Source organism: Ornithorhynchus anatinus, chromosome 3 (genome assembly GCF_004115215.2).
Source record: "Ornithorhynchus anatinus isolate Pmale09 chromosome 3, mOrnAna1.pri.v4, whole genome shotgun sequence".
Taxonomy (NCBI): Eukaryota; Metazoa; Chordata; class Mammalia; order Monotremata; family Ornithorhynchidae; genus Ornithorhynchus; species Ornithorhynchus anatinus.
In genome coordinates this window covers 11,134,880-11,150,006 of record NC_041730.1, presented here as the reverse complement: position 1 = coordinate 11,150,006, position 15,127 = coordinate 11,134,880, and the positions used below count along the sequence as shown (strand labels likewise).

The 15,127-nt window shown below is 41.9% G+C and overlaps 1 protein-coding gene across 3 annotated transcripts in view; it reads left to right on the top strand.

Annotated features, from left to right (window-relative positions):
- The window catches only part of PDE3B (phosphodiesterase 3B), a 166,888-nt gene that overhangs the window by 137,672 nt on the left and 14,089 nt on the right, over window positions 1-15,127 (top strand). For 2 of the 3 annotated variants that reach the window (XM_029061597.1, XM_029061596.2), the window contains exons 5-10: window positions 1,114-1,220; window positions 2,467-2,677; window positions 3,599-3,675; window positions 8,068-8,228; window positions 8,840-8,971; window positions 14,772-14,883. In XM_029061597.1, the coding sequence (XP_028917430.1) occupies window positions 1,114-1,220; window positions 2,467-2,677; window positions 3,599-3,675; window positions 8,068-8,228; window positions 8,840-8,971; window positions 14,772-14,883 (800 nt within the window). The remainder of the gene's footprint in view (window positions 1-1,113; window positions 1,221-2,466; window positions 2,678-3,598; window positions 3,676-8,067; window positions 8,229-8,839; window positions 8,972-14,771; window positions 14,884-15,127) is intronic. The other variant, XM_029061598.1, reaches the window with a different exon arrangement.

Here is a 15,127-nt window from a genome sequence, read left to right as displayed (position 1 = left end):
ATGGTGTGCTGTGTCACAAGCACTTAGGACAGTGTTCTGCACACAGTAAGCACTCAATAATTACCAATAATAATAATAATAATGTTGGTATTTGTTAAGCGCTTACTATGTGCCGAGCACTGTTCTAAGCGCTGGGGTAGACACAGGGGAATCAGGTTGTCCCACGTGGGGCTCACAGTCTTAATCCCCATTTTACAGATGAGGTAACTGAGGCACCGAGAAGTTAAGTGACTTGCCCAAAGTCACACAGCTGACAAATGGCCGAGCCGGGTTTCGAACCCATGACCTCTGACTCCAAAGCCCGTGCTCCTTCCACTGAGCCACGCTGCTTCCCTAATTGATTGATTACCACTGATTGATTGATGTGTCAGGCATGTTAGGGGTTGCCCGGCCCTGACTTAACGGCCGTACCACTGACTCTTTGTCATTTGACTTCATCTTAGTGCTTAGTGCTTTAGTTTTCCCACTTACAAAACCAGGGTAGCAATACCTCAACTTCCTAGCTCTGGGAAATTTTATGAAGAGGAGTGATTTTGCATCTTAGTATTAGAGGAAGACAATTTGGTATATAGGTCTAATGTCAAAACACTCCAAAATTGATTACGGTGTGACAGCAGATATTCCAATTCTTCTCTTTAGAAGTATACTAAAATATTGTATGGGTGTAAATTATAGTCATTCACGTTGACATTTAGTCATTTATTTCAGGGATGCTGGATCCTCTCAGCAGTGCTCAAAATTGTAATCCTCCTACCATTATGAAAGGGACTAAAGGTACAGGTCAGGAAATGCCTCTGGACATTTTCCTTGGTTTTCCAACCGTTTCTGCCGTTTAATGGGATCCACAGGATTATGGTTCTTTATAGGAAGTGGGGAAATATAGGAGGGAAGAGAAGAATGGGTCCTAGGGCAGAAAAAGTCAGGTAATGTTGTAGCTTCCCCTTTTCCAATTTTATCATCAGAATGTATTTTTCCTCCTTTTCCTCTCCTGATTCGGTAGATGAATGCATCTCTGTCCACCCTAAACACTAATTGCATCAAGCCCAAGAATGAAAAAAGTAATTACAGTTACTAGTACAGTTTTAATCCTCAACTGTTATCTTTTCCTTTTAGCCCAGGGCCCCATCTTAACGGGCCTTTCTGTTCAAACCTCCTGACAATTCCAAAACAAAGGTCATCCTCAGTGTCACTGACCCATCACCTTGGTCCCCGACGAGCTGGTAAGATCTTTTTTGTATGATTTCAGTGGGAAAATCTTGTTATGGATTACAGTTATGTTAGGCTCTAGTATAAGATAATTCGCATATCATATTTTACCAATTTCCAGTTGTTAAAAAAAAAAATTAGAGCATGATGCCAGTTGGCTACAGAAATTGGTCCCCCCATTAATTATTTGAGGATGAACATATCAGAATTTAGAATGAAAGGGCATGGGGGAATCCTCGGGGAGATTAGAGAATGAAGCAAAGCTTAGGGAAAGAATAAAGTGTGGTGTGGTTTTCTTTTCTCTTAACTGGGTTTTTGTGAATTGTTTTAAAGGTCCCTAGAAAAAAAGGTACATTATAAATGCAAAATAGTAATAAAATAGCAAAATCCCACTCTTAAAACTATTTCATGGTAGTGCTATTAAACTGTAGTACTCGTAGCAATTACAGTATCCGCTCAGTTGGTTTACTTTGTTGGTTGTATTTAGTTTGGCTGAAACACCTCGCGTCCTTTCCTCAACCTTTGAAGTTCTTTGAATGAAATGAATGGAGAGATTAGAACCCATTTCAGTTTAACATTTGATAATGACAGACCTAGCAGATCATATCTAACAGATCAGAGTTAGCTTAGATAAGAGAAGCACTGGTGCCTCTTTGCTGAATAAATATGAGGCAAATGACAGTGCTATGAAAATTAAGTATGTACATGGGCTGCACAAAGGATAGACCTGCTATTCAAAATGTCATTGGTACCTGTCTACATTACAATTTGGACATGTAATTATATTGTGTTTTTAATCAATGTTTAATATAGTATATTCATATTGTTTGGGTCATTTCTTTTCCTCTTGGGAACACATGAACATGTTTTATATCATTTCCTGTGGGAAACCATACTTCGGACAGGATTTTTACACTTAGCATTTTCATGGAACAGATTAATAGTGCTAACCAGCAGCACAGCAACATCCTGCTTTTAAAATATATCAGAATGGTGAGACATATAAAGCACCTTCTTCTCTGTTCCTTCCTGATCGAACAGTTCTCTTTCGAGTAATTTTTCATGTTTCTTTCATGCTCGTGTCAGAGCCCCCAAGCCCTCTTTAAAATACATGTGCTAGTAACTTGTTGTAGTTATTGTGATTGAATGAACTGAGTATCTGTTATGACTGATGAGCCAACAACAGTTGGCTGTTTCTATGGCTTCTTCACAAAGAAAGAAAGTGCCCAATTAATATATGTTTCTGATCGGGTTTTTTAGGTACTTCACCTAACTTGAGTCCTGTGAGCTCGCCTAGCCATTGTCCATTGTCCGGTGGTTCTCTAGTTAACCGGTCACCAGTAGAATTTCCTGATACTGCTGATTTCCTGACTAAGCCAAGTGTTAATTATCATAAATCTCTGGGATATGCACTTAGTAGTGCAGATTTTCAACTGCAGTTTAGAGCATCTGGTAGCCATCTGTGTAACAGGTAACCCTCCAAACTTTTGTTTGTTTCTATTTCAAGGTATAGGTATAAATCTGAGGTTCTGAAAGTTCATAGTCCCCTTTGCCATTGCGTCCATTCCCTTAGATTGCGTAGATTTTGAAATACTTTAGATATCCCCCTGAGCTTAATGGACTTGAAATAATTCTCCTCCCTCAGCTTTATTATCTAAAGATCGGGTTCTCTGAGGAAAGAAGCTTCTCAATTAATGATGGAATTGATTAAGGACGTACTATGTGCCAAGCACTGTGTTATACACTGGGGGATAGACGGGATAATCTGACCAGCCACAGGGCCCTGACGGAGCCAGGGCTCACAGTCTAAAAGGCAAGGAGAACAAGTCTTCTATCCCAGAGAGTTAAGTAACTTTCCCCCGGTCATGGAGCTGGGGCTAGAACCTCGGGATCCTAACCCCCAGGTTCTGTCCTCTTTCCACTAGCCTGTGCTACCTCCAGAATGAAATATGGCAGTATCCCTTATCCTCTCACTTTTTGTCTGTAAAAGAATAATGACCTATCACAAGACACCAAGGAAAATTGTAATTATCCCAGTTGTAACTCGGTCATTAGTAACCTCTTTAATGGGACAGCTATTTATCATATCGGATCGGGTCGCTCCAGTGACTTGTTAAGAGCCATCCAGATGAATTATTACTTTGCTAGCCTTGGTCCTTGAAGGGCTTCTATCCAAATACTCCCCAGGTCAGGTTGCTTCCATTATAGCACCACCAGTTCTTTTACAATATTTCGTTCTTTGGAGTACGGATGGGGTTAGAGGAGGGGGCCACCGTAGAATGCATTCTCATCGCAGTTGTCTGTTTTTTAGTGAGGGCCAAGGCATATTACAAGCACTATTGAAATGATAAAAATTGCCTGATGTTTTGCCTTATCTAATTTATTCTGTAAGCTGTGGACGTCAAATACTCAAGTATATCCCATCCCCTGAAACAGAAACTGGCGCAGAATGCCAGGGCGGACAATCAGGTGAGAATGCAAAATGTACGCATATTGTAGTTACTCTCGGCTGCTTGAGTGATTCCAATTAACCAGTGCAGTTCTACATCGATAGTTCTCCTAATTGCACAATAATAATGATGAGAATGATAGTGCTGTCGTCTTGAATTGGTATCGACCGATCAGTAGCCTATTTATCGAGTGCCTATTATGTGCAGGATGCTAAAATTGATCAACACCTGGGAAAGTATAATATAGGTAGAAGATATCCTCGTTCTAAAGGGAAAGACAGAAAATAGTTTACCGATACGAGGAAGAAGAAATGGAAAGATGGGCGTTCGGTTGAATACGTGCCACAGGTCATTTTGAGTGCCAAGGTATAGAAATAGCCCAAAGGTGCTGTAGATGGTCCTTGGGGTAATGCGATTGAAGAGAATACAGATTAACTGGAGAGAAGCCCCTGGATGAGGTGGGATTTCAGAAAGGTTATGGTTTGGCAGATTTGAAGAGGAAGGGGGTTCTGGTCAGAGGAAGCTCCTGAGCAAGGGGTTGGAGGTGGCAGAGAAGAGGACGAGGCGCGGTGAGTAGCTTACTTCAAGGGGAAGGAAGAGTGAGAGCTAGGCTCTAATGGGAGAGAGCTTATCGAGTACCTCTAAGTCAAAAGTCCAGAGTTCCTGCTTGATTCAGAGAGAATTTGAAAACCACTGGATTTTTTTTTTTGAACAATGGGGAGATGCGCAGAGAAGAGCTCTTCAGAAAATCTAATCAGGCAGCAGAGTGTGGTGTAGACTAGAGGCAGGAAGACCAATCAAGGGAGTTGAAACAGTTATCTAGTGGTGATCCGACGAGTTCCTGGAGCAGGAAGAAGGGGCTTTTTAAAATTTTCCCAGCACCCCTTTAAGGAAGGGGAAGGCAGGAATTATTAGCCCCATTTTACAGATGAGAAAACTGAGGCCCAGAGTGGTTAAGAGGTCTTTTCGTGATCCCACAACAGACTGGTAGTGGAGCAGTCCATCAATCTATTGGCATTTGTTAAAGCACTCGTCGTGTGCAGAGCAATGTACTAAGAACTTGGGAGAAAACAATTCAGCGGAGCTGGTAGACACGTTCCTTGCCTAATAATAATAATACTAATAATTGTGGCATCTGTTGAGCACTTATTATGTGCCAGACACTGTACTAAGCACTGGGGTGGGTACAAGCAAATCTGGTTGGATACAGTCCCTGTCCCACATGGGGCTCGCAATCCCAGTCCCCATTTTAAAGACGAGGTCACTAACGCATAGAGAAGTGAAGCGACTTGCCCAAGGTCACTCAGCAGACAGGTGGCGGAGCCGGGATTAGAAGCCATAACCTTCTGACTCCCAGACCCTTGCTCTATCCACTACACAATGCTGCTTTCAGAAACTTGGAGTCAGAAACTAAAACCCAGACCTCTTGACTCCCAGACCTGCACTCTATTAGGCTGCACTTGCACCACATCATTTTCCTGTTGTTTTTGTGTGGGTTTTTTTTTTTTTAACCAGAACTCTCTTTCAAGGCAAAATTATATCTATTTAGATATCCCAGGCCCTAAACAAAATGGATTAGTGATAAAGTATCATTTTTGTGTGTGATTTTAATAGGTGGTTCTTTTTTCATAAATAGTGGATCAAATTTTCTATGATTTGATTTTCATTGAGCACTCATTACCTTCAGGCATTGATTTGGCTGTTGTTTTTTAAATAATTAATCTTAAGAGGAAAAAAAAGCCGTAATTTCCAAACTGAAAGTGGTTATGATGTTACTAGATTTATCACTATACTCTCCTCATTGGTTAATATTTATTGAACCCAAGGGGGGCATATGAGGACATATTTAATCCCATAATTTGGTTGATAGGAAACCCATGATGGAGGTTGTTTTGATTTAGTTCTGTGATGTGGTTTACCCCTCCTAAGTAGTTGGTGAGTGGCTTTTGAGCATTAGATACAAAGAATGCCAAAAAATTGCCCTTCTTTCCCCACACGGTGTAGAGGCTAGAGCATGGGCCTGGGAGTCAGAAGGTCATGGGTTCTAATCCTGGCTCCACCACTCGTCTGCTGCATGTTCTTGGGCAAGTCGCTTCACTTCTCTGGGCCTCATTTACCTCATCTATAAAATAGGGATGAGACTGTGAGCCCCACATGGGACAGGGACTGTGTCCACCCCTATTTGCTTTTATCCACCCTGGTGATTAGTATACAGTGTCTGGCACATAGTAAGCACTTAAAAGATACCACTGTTATTATTACAATGGTAGGAACAGTGCACTGAAATTTGGTAAGAAAGTAAGTTCACGAGGCCAAGTTCACGAGGCCAGTGGCAGGTATTCCTAAAATTCACCACCCTTCCTGAGGGAAACACACCGTTCCCTTTCCCGTCTGATTAGCCACCTTGGGGAATTGATGGGTACAGCTAGAGGGATCCAGGTAGTAGGCATAAGGAGGGGATTATCTGGAAGGCAAAAAGACTGGCTTTTTGTGTCAACACCACCAACCGTTTCCTAAAACTTAGCATGGAAATCGTACCCCGAACTGCCACCTTAAGCACTCGGCCTGGCCAAATTCAAGTTTAGAAAACTGTGGTTTTAAGACCTGGGTAGGTCAAAGTGACCATATTTTCTGTAATTCATTGTGGGAAAGAAGGTGGAGAGGTTCCGGGGAGCAGAGATAAAAAGTTCAAGCTTGTTGAAGGAAGGAGAAGGGAAGAATAGAGAGAGAAACATATATGTGTATGTGTATATAGATGTATAGGTGTGTATGTATGTATATATACAGAGAGAGAAAAAACTGATGGCTTTTGTTAAGCGTTTACTATGTGCCAGGCACTATGACATACTGGAGTAGATAAAAGGTAATCAGGTTGGACACAGTCCCTGTCCCACTTGGGGCTCACAGTCTTAATCCCCATTTTACAGATGAGGGAACTGGGGTACAGAGAAGTAAAGTGACTTTCCCAAGGTCACACAGCAGACAAGTTGCGGAGCCAGGATTAGAACCCAGGGCCTTCGGACTCCCAGGCCCATGGCCTATCCACTAGACCACGCTGCTTGAATCTGTAAGAGGAAGAGAGTTGTCGTGAAGCGTTGAAGTCAATTATGAGTAGTTTTGGTAGACGCGGAGGGAAATTGGAAGCCGTCAGAGGTTTTGAGGAAAGGGGAGATGTGACTTGAGTGATACTTCAAAAAAAAAAAAAAGACACATACAGCGGTATGTAGTGTAGATTAGAGTGGGAACTCGCCGCAGGCAGGAAGGCATCAAGGAGGCTGATTGAGTAGCCTAACCACAATTCGATAAGACCTTGTCCCTTTGTACCAAGGTGTTAGCGGTCAATCTCCTTTTCCCTTAAGTGGCACCACTGTTCCCCCAGTCTCCAGGCTCCACATCATAGCTTCATCTTAGATTCCGCTGTGCCTTTCATGCTTCACAACCGGTCCACAATATTTCTCCATTCTATCTCCTACTCTTTATTTCCACCTTCCTAATCCAGGTGCAGCTACTTCGTACCTGTACTTTCAAATTAGCTTCCTAATTGACCTCCCTGTTCCTCTCCCTCTCTAATCAGTCTATTAGAGCACAAATTCTGTTAAACACTGTGTGGGTCCTGTCAGTTCCCATGCTTCCATTTAATAACGATAATGGATCTTGTTAAGCGCTTTCTATGTGTCAAGCACTGTACCAAGCACTGGGTTTCAAAATGATCAGGTTGACACAGTTCCTGTCTTATCACATTGAAACTGATGGTGAACATTAAGATCCTTTACCAACTAAACCCATGTTATGTGGCGGTCTTGATTTCACTCTCCACCCTGTCTTACGCCCTCCTCTACAGTTAAGCAAGCCTTTCTACCGTTTCCTGCACCCAACTTGCCTCTTCCTACCTCCGAGCCAAAACGTATGCTATCCCTGCTAGCCTGAAATAGCACCCCCCCTCCCTCCCTTCCCTTCACCAAACCATGCCCCTCCTCTCCTTCAAAATTCTATCCAAGAGTCACATCTTCCTTCAAAAGGCATTCACAGACAAACCCGATTGGCTTCATTACTCCACTTCATGACTTAGCCCAAATATGGTACATTCCAAAAGAGCTGAAATCCACAGATCAGTCAAAAGCATTGAGTTCCCAACTGGTGCTACAAGAGGTATGTATATAGCGATATGTTTTTTTCCCTTTTATTCATATGCAATTTCATATATGTGTTCTGTTCCCTCACCCTAAATTGTAAACTTAATATCCCCTGGGTAAGCTCCCCAGATGGCTTCATATAGTGCTCTGCATTCAATAAAAATGATTGACTGAACAGGAAAAATATCTACAGTTATCTATATCCCTAATCTATCAAATTTGGTGCACATCCTAACTAGAAAATAATAAAGATTCTCACCAAATCTGATCTTCAAAAGGTGAAGAAGGAAACCCTAGTCTTTCAAAAGAATCAGTCCATCTTACCGGACTTACCGGCCCCCTGCAAGAAAAAGGAACAGAGACGAGAGACTGCAGAAAATTTCCCCTCCAAAGTGACAGTCAACTAACGGAAGAAGCACAGAATAATCCGCAGCCAAATGTAAGGGGAAATTTTCAGAACTTGAATGTTTGTGTGTACTACTAGTTAAATAGAATATAGAATGGATTTCTCTCTGGGTGTCTTCACAGAATGTTATAAATCTTTGACTTGATACAATAGCGTACGTTTTGACCTCTTTTCAGAAGATCCGAGCATTAGGAGAGTTCTTCGGTCCACTAACTCGAAACTTTAAAAGGCAGAGTGTCTTATGTCCTTCACCACATCCCAAGAGGCACTTAACAACTCAGTGGAAACAGCCAACAAAAAGTGAAAGCTTTCTTCATTTTTGTTACTAAAAACTGGAAATACTAAAATAGTGTGCATTAAACCTTTTGCTGTCTGGCGGTTTCCTAGCAGTCGCTTAATGGTATTTATATAGTGTGAGTTGAAATTACTTTTTATTGATTCATCGAAGATCATCACACAATAATAGAACATTGCTAAGATGGAACCAAATACAAACCATGTAGACCAGTAATTTGAGAATATCCCTCACAAATCACAGTTTTAGAAGCATTTGAAGCATCAACCTTTAGCTGGAATTTGGGGGTTGATCTGACACACCTTGCAGTGGAAGAATCATTTTGAAAACTTTCATCTCTCATGCACAGACTGAACAGGAGTCAGAACTAATGTTAATGGAAGATCATGAATCGTTAATGGAGAAGATGAGCAACTGGAACTTTCAAATTTTTGAACTCATGGAAAAAATGGGAGGCAAATCAGGAAGGATCCTCAGCCAGGTTTGTGGGCCAGCTCGTAACCTCAGAAAATGTTATCAGTAGTTTCTAGCAGCCTTGAATATTGGACAAAAACTCTGAGTTGTGTTTTTTTAAAATGGGATTTGTTAAGCGCTTGCTGTGTGCCAGGCACTGTTTAAGTGCTGGGGTAGACCCAGCTAATCAGGTGATATTTGCTTTACTAACTTTCCCAGGCATCTCTCTGAAATGGGCATTTGCTCAGGTCTCGTTCCCCCGCCTCCCCCGGCTCCCCCGCCCCCAGTCATGCATCCTTACGGAAATTCACACTGGCTCTCCGGTCCCCATCGGTGTGGCCTCAAAAACACAGGCCGGACGCTCAGACTCACTTCCATTTTGTCACCTGCCTATCAAGCACTCAAACAATGGTATTTATTGAGTGCTGACTATGTGCACAGCAGACTGCTAAACTCGGGAGAGTACAGAATGAGAGTGTTTGTAGAAATGTTCCCTGCCCAGAGTGAGCTTAGAGTCTAAAGAGAATTAGCTCCCCTCTTTTCCTCAGCTCCTCCTCCCCTCTGTGTTTCCCCAACTCGCTCCCTTTGCCCTCCCCCACTCCACCCCATGGCACTTGTGTATATATGTACATATCTGCAATTCTATTAATTTGTATTGATTCCCGTTTACTTGTTTTGATGTGTATATAATTCTATTTATATTGATGCCTTGTTTACTTCTTTTGATGTCTGTCTCTCTGCTTCTAGTCTGTAACCCCGATGTGGGCAGGGATTGTCTCTCTTTATTGCTGAATTGTACTTTCCAAGAGCCTAGTACAGTGCTCTGCACACAGTAAGTGCTCAGTAAATATGATCGAATGAATGAATGAAGAGCCGTGAAGGGCTGGTGAAGGACAGCCATAGGCAAAGTTACAGGCCTTTGCAAAGAAGGGACGGGATGTGCTCTGCCCCGCCCCCCAGCCAAAAATTAACCCTATTTGGCTTTTCTTTGTTTTCTCAGCAAAAATTGTTTCTCGCCACAGGCATCTGAGCAAGCGGTTATTTGCCTTTTCATTATTTTCGAGAATACTCAGAGAAGGCATTGAGAAAGAACCATTTAGGTGCAGATTAGAAATTCACATATGTCAATGCATTGGTATTTTCACAGAAAGAAAATGTCATTGATTGTTATCGATGCACTGAAGGATTATAACTTGTTGGAGTGGAAAGGCCAGTTCTTTAGAAAACATTATTTCCATCTATGGTACAATTCCTCTAATTAGTACTTTAGGAAAAGTCTGAGTTGTAATATGCTGTGGTTTTCAATGTTGTTTCATTATTGGGCTTTTGCTGGGTGCTTCCCTTGTGTTAGTGTGCCCCAGGGTGACTATTACAGTTAAATTTAGCAGCTAGAGTTTGTACTGCTTTATCTTTACCTGTCTCTTTAAATCTGCTCAGGGCAGGGAGATGTTCAGGACCTGCATCATCTCCACTCTCCGCTTCCTCTTCTCTTCTGCTGTTTCTTCATTTCTCTTGGTGCTTATGATTTAACTGCAGCTTTGCTAACCACTGAATGGATCCAAGACTTCCTTCTTGATCAGTCAATGGTTATCTGCGAGCACTTGGGAGAGTACAATACAGTTGAAGTAGCAGACATGTTCCCTGTCGTAACAAGTTTACAGTCTAGAGGAAGAGACAGACATTAATATGAATAAATAATTCAAATTTGCTTACATATAGTTATATGCATATAATTATATATCGATATAATGTAAAATTATTTACATAAGTGCTATGAGGTTGGCGGTGGGGCGAATGGCAAATATCCAAAGGTCACAGCTTCAAGTGCATAGACGCAGAAGGGAGAGGGAGCCGGGGAAAAGAGGGCTTGGTCAGGGAAGGTCTCTTGGAGGAGATGTGGCCTTCTCGAGATATTAGCTTTACCTTCCATTGGCAGAAGTGAAGAGGACAAAGGAAAGAAGCTGGGGGATCTCTCTCCTCATCAAAAATTCCATATTAGTGATGGTCAAATTCATGAGGGTTGGGGATATGTATATTCTTTGAAACCTCTTTTCAAGTTTTAATTATTTGTGATCCTTCGGGAGCTCCTCCTCCCCCTCCCATCCGCTAACTGTAGGGGTTCCTCAAGGGTCAGTTTTTGGCCCTCTTCTGTTCTCCATCTACACTCACTCCCTTGGTGAACTCATTCGCTCCCACGGCTTCAACTATCATCTCTTTGCAGATGACACCCACATCTACATCTCCTCCCCTGTTCTCTCCCCCTCCCTTCAGGCTCGTATCTCCTCCTGCCTCCGGGACGTTTCCACCTGGATGTCTGCCCGCCACCTAAAACTCATGTCCTAAACTGACCTCCTTATCTTCCCTCCCAAACCCTGTCCTCTTCCTGACTTCCCTGTCACTGTGGACGGCACGACCATCCTTCCCATCTCACAAGCCCGCAACCTTGGTGTCATCCTTGACTCAGCTCTCTCATTCACCCCACACATCCAATCCGTCACCAGCACCTGCCGGTCTCCCCTTTACATTATCGCCAAGATCCGCCCTTTCCTCTCCATCCAAAAGGCTATCTTACTGGTACAAGCTCTCATAATATCCCGGCTGGATTATTGTGTCAGCCTTCTCTCTGATCTCCCTTCCTCCTGTCTCTCCCCACCCCGGTCTATTCTTCATTCTGCTTCCCAGATCATCTTCCTACAGAAATGCTCTGGGCATGTCATTCCCCTCTTTAAAAACCCCCAGTGGTTGCCTATCAACCTCCGCATGAAACAAAAACTCCTCACTCTTGGCTTCAAAGCTCTCCATCACCTTGCCCCCTCCTACCTCACCTCCCTTCTCTCTTTCTACTGCCCACCCCATATGCTCCGCTTCTCTGCCACTCACCTCCTCACCGTCCCCCATTCACGCCTATCCTGCCGTCGACCTCTGGCCCACGTCCTACAGCTGTCCCGGAATGCCCTCACTCCTCACCTCCACCAAACTAACTCTCTTCCCCTCTTCAAAGCCCTATTGAGAGCTCACCTCCTCCAATAGGCCTTCCCAGACTGAGCTACCCCCTTTTCCCTCTGCTCCCCCTCCACCCTCTGCTCCTCCCCCTACCCCCTTCACCTCCCCCCCAGTTGAGCCCCCTTTCCCTTTGTTCCTCCCCCACTTTTCCCTGCCCTCAGCACTGTGTTCATTTGTATATATTATTTATTACCCTATTTATTTTGTTAATGAGGTGTACATCCCTTTGATTCTATTTATCATGATAATGTTGTCTTGTTTTTGTTTCGTTCTGTTTTGCTCTGCCGTCTGTCTCCCCCGGTTATACTGTGAGCCCGTCATTGGGCAGGGATTGTCTCTATCTGTTGCCAAATTGTACATTCCAAGCGCTTGGAACAGTGCTCGCACATAGTAAGTGCTCAATAAATACTATTGAATGAATGAATGAAATGGAGAATCTGTATCTAAATCCACTAATACTTATACTGGAAGCTCATGGGCAGGAAATGTGCCCACGGATTCTCCTAAGAACTTAGTACAGCGCTGGGCATACAGTATGTGCTCGACAAAAGCTATCGATGAATTGATTGATTGTACCTTGGCTCTTTTGGTGATACTTATTCAGTTGAATTTGTGTAATCTGGCAAACATGAGTCAATCGGCAGTATTTATTGAGCCTCTGTGTGCAGAGTACTAACCTAAACCTTTGGGAGAGTACACTAGAGGTTAAAAGGTAGAAGTCCTGCCTTTAAGGTACTGTCTTCCTAGACAGCTTTCATTCATTCAGTCGTACTTATTGAGCGCTTACTGTGTGCAGAGCACTGTACTAAGTGCTTGGAAAGTACAGTACAATTTCTAATGATATGCCCAGGTTTAATGAGCGTGTAGAACAACTGGGTATTTTTCATTTTGAATTATTGAAAAGACCAACATCTAGAAGTTACTAGTGCACTTCATTCTGCTTGGCAGGGCAGTTATGGCCTCTCAAATAGAAAATTGAGGAAAAAACGTCCACCTTAATTTAGGCCAATCAGTAAGTAGTACACACTACAGAGTACTGTACTGAGCAGTTGGGCAAGTACAGTAGAATTAGTCAACCTGATCACCCTCAAGGAGTTTACAATCTTGTGGGGAGATGGTCACTAAAATAATTTTCAGATGGAAGGAAATAATAGAGTAAAATTAATCATTAAAATATTTTTTAAATTATTCCAAGAAAGACAAATCTAATATGGGCAGGGTACATATCTGCTGATTCTGTCGTATTGTACTCTCCAAAACACTTAGTACAGTGATCTGTACATAGTAAGTACTCAATAAATATATGACTGATTGATATGACATTTCCCAAAACAATAGGCTTGGCCAAGGGAGTTAGCTGTTCATTTTTGGAGGTGAGCCTCTGGCAATAGTAAAATTACTTAATACTCCTCAAAAAGTGTTCCATTTACAGCCTCAAACTGAAGAACTGATTTCATTTGCTCCACCTTGATACAGTCATTTAAGAAATCTTGATTTGGGAATTAAAACAATCCAACAGGGTTATATGTGCTTTTGAAAGTATTTGTGTCACTTTATCTTGATTCCTAATATGTTCTAAGCACCTTTTTTCTTTGGCAGTGACCCTCGTCAATATAGTTCTGGTTTATTAAAAATGGCATGTATTTCCAGGCAACTGCTATTCCCCAGGTGACTACAAGCCATATTGTATTTAAAGCAAAAATATCAAATAACCAGAATCTGGCTAATATTAAAATCTGCGTCCCCATTGCTTGCCATTTAATTAATGAAGTTTTTCCAGTGTTTATAGTTTTCAAATATTTTTCCCCTCTACTGAATTATTTGGGTGGTTCTACCAGAAGAAGAAAATAAAATTGAAAAACTTTTAAAATCAAACAAAAACACTGTTGGGTCCTGTTCTTAGTGGAAGCAATAATATCCGATTTTGATTCTTTTTCCACTTCTTTTGAAATCTGACCTTGCTATAATAATGGATTTTCAGGCTATTTCAGTGAAATTCCTGGCATCCAAAATGATCGGCACCCAATCCATTTTTTCCGATGGATTTTTTTTTTTCAGATACCTTTGAGCCCTTTGTGGGCAGGGATTGTCTCTCTTTATTGTACTTTCCGAGGACTTAGTACGGTGCTCGGCACACAGTAAGCGCTCGATGAATACGATTGAATGAATGAATGAAAAGCAGGGGAAATCTAGACCTGACCCCTCAACCCCAAGTCAAAAGCAGGAGGACAACTAAAACAAAATTGTTCCATCCTCCTCAGCTTTCAAAATCTGGAGATGCAGGGAGTGAGAGATACAGGAAACTCTCACATATTCCAAACGTTCGGGGATAGCTTTTGTTAAGTTAGGTGAGAATTTGCTGTACCTCGTTGCACCTCCTGAGAAAGCTGTAAGAGTCTTCTATTGAAAAGGGAAGCTTAATTTGAATTAAATCCTTTTAAAATGTGTTTTAATGAGATGAATGTAGCTCGGGCTTACTTTGGGACCCTTATAAAAGGCATCAGCTTCTCCATCTTTTGAATTAAAAGGCCAAAGGAAGAATAAATAGTTGGGTGTTGGATCTTTTTCGGGAGAGGTGTTCAGATTGCTTTTGGTTTTCCAGGATTATGAGATTCTACCTCCCTTTCTTTTTGAAATAATTGATTTACCCTGCCAACCAGGTGTATGATATCGGGGTCCATTCTAATGGCGGATCAATTTAAGAACATACATGGGGTGACATATTTAGGTATACTTTATGAAGCAGATCTACTCTAAAATCCCGAAAACCTGTAAGGTTTAGAAATTTGGAGCTTCAAAATGAAATGATTTTAATTTATGTTTAGGTAATGTACACCCTATTTCAAGACACTGGTTTGTTGGAAATATTCAAAATTCCCACTCAACAATTCATGAATTACTTTCGTGCATTAGAAAATGGCTACCGAGACATTCCTTGTAAGTACCTCTCCTTTGAAGACTGTCCTTTTTAATTAGTTTTAGCTAGAAATGCTGACTCTGAAATAGTTTGTAACCTATTTCCAAAGGGGAAGTGCTGTCTCCCAAACATTCTTGCATAGTATTGTACTGATTAAATAGAAAAACAAAAGTTGTCAAATGCAGAAATGTGTGCCTTGATTTCATATTTTTTTTTTGGTTTATGGTGAAGTAAACACCAACGTGAAGATGATCGAGTTACAGT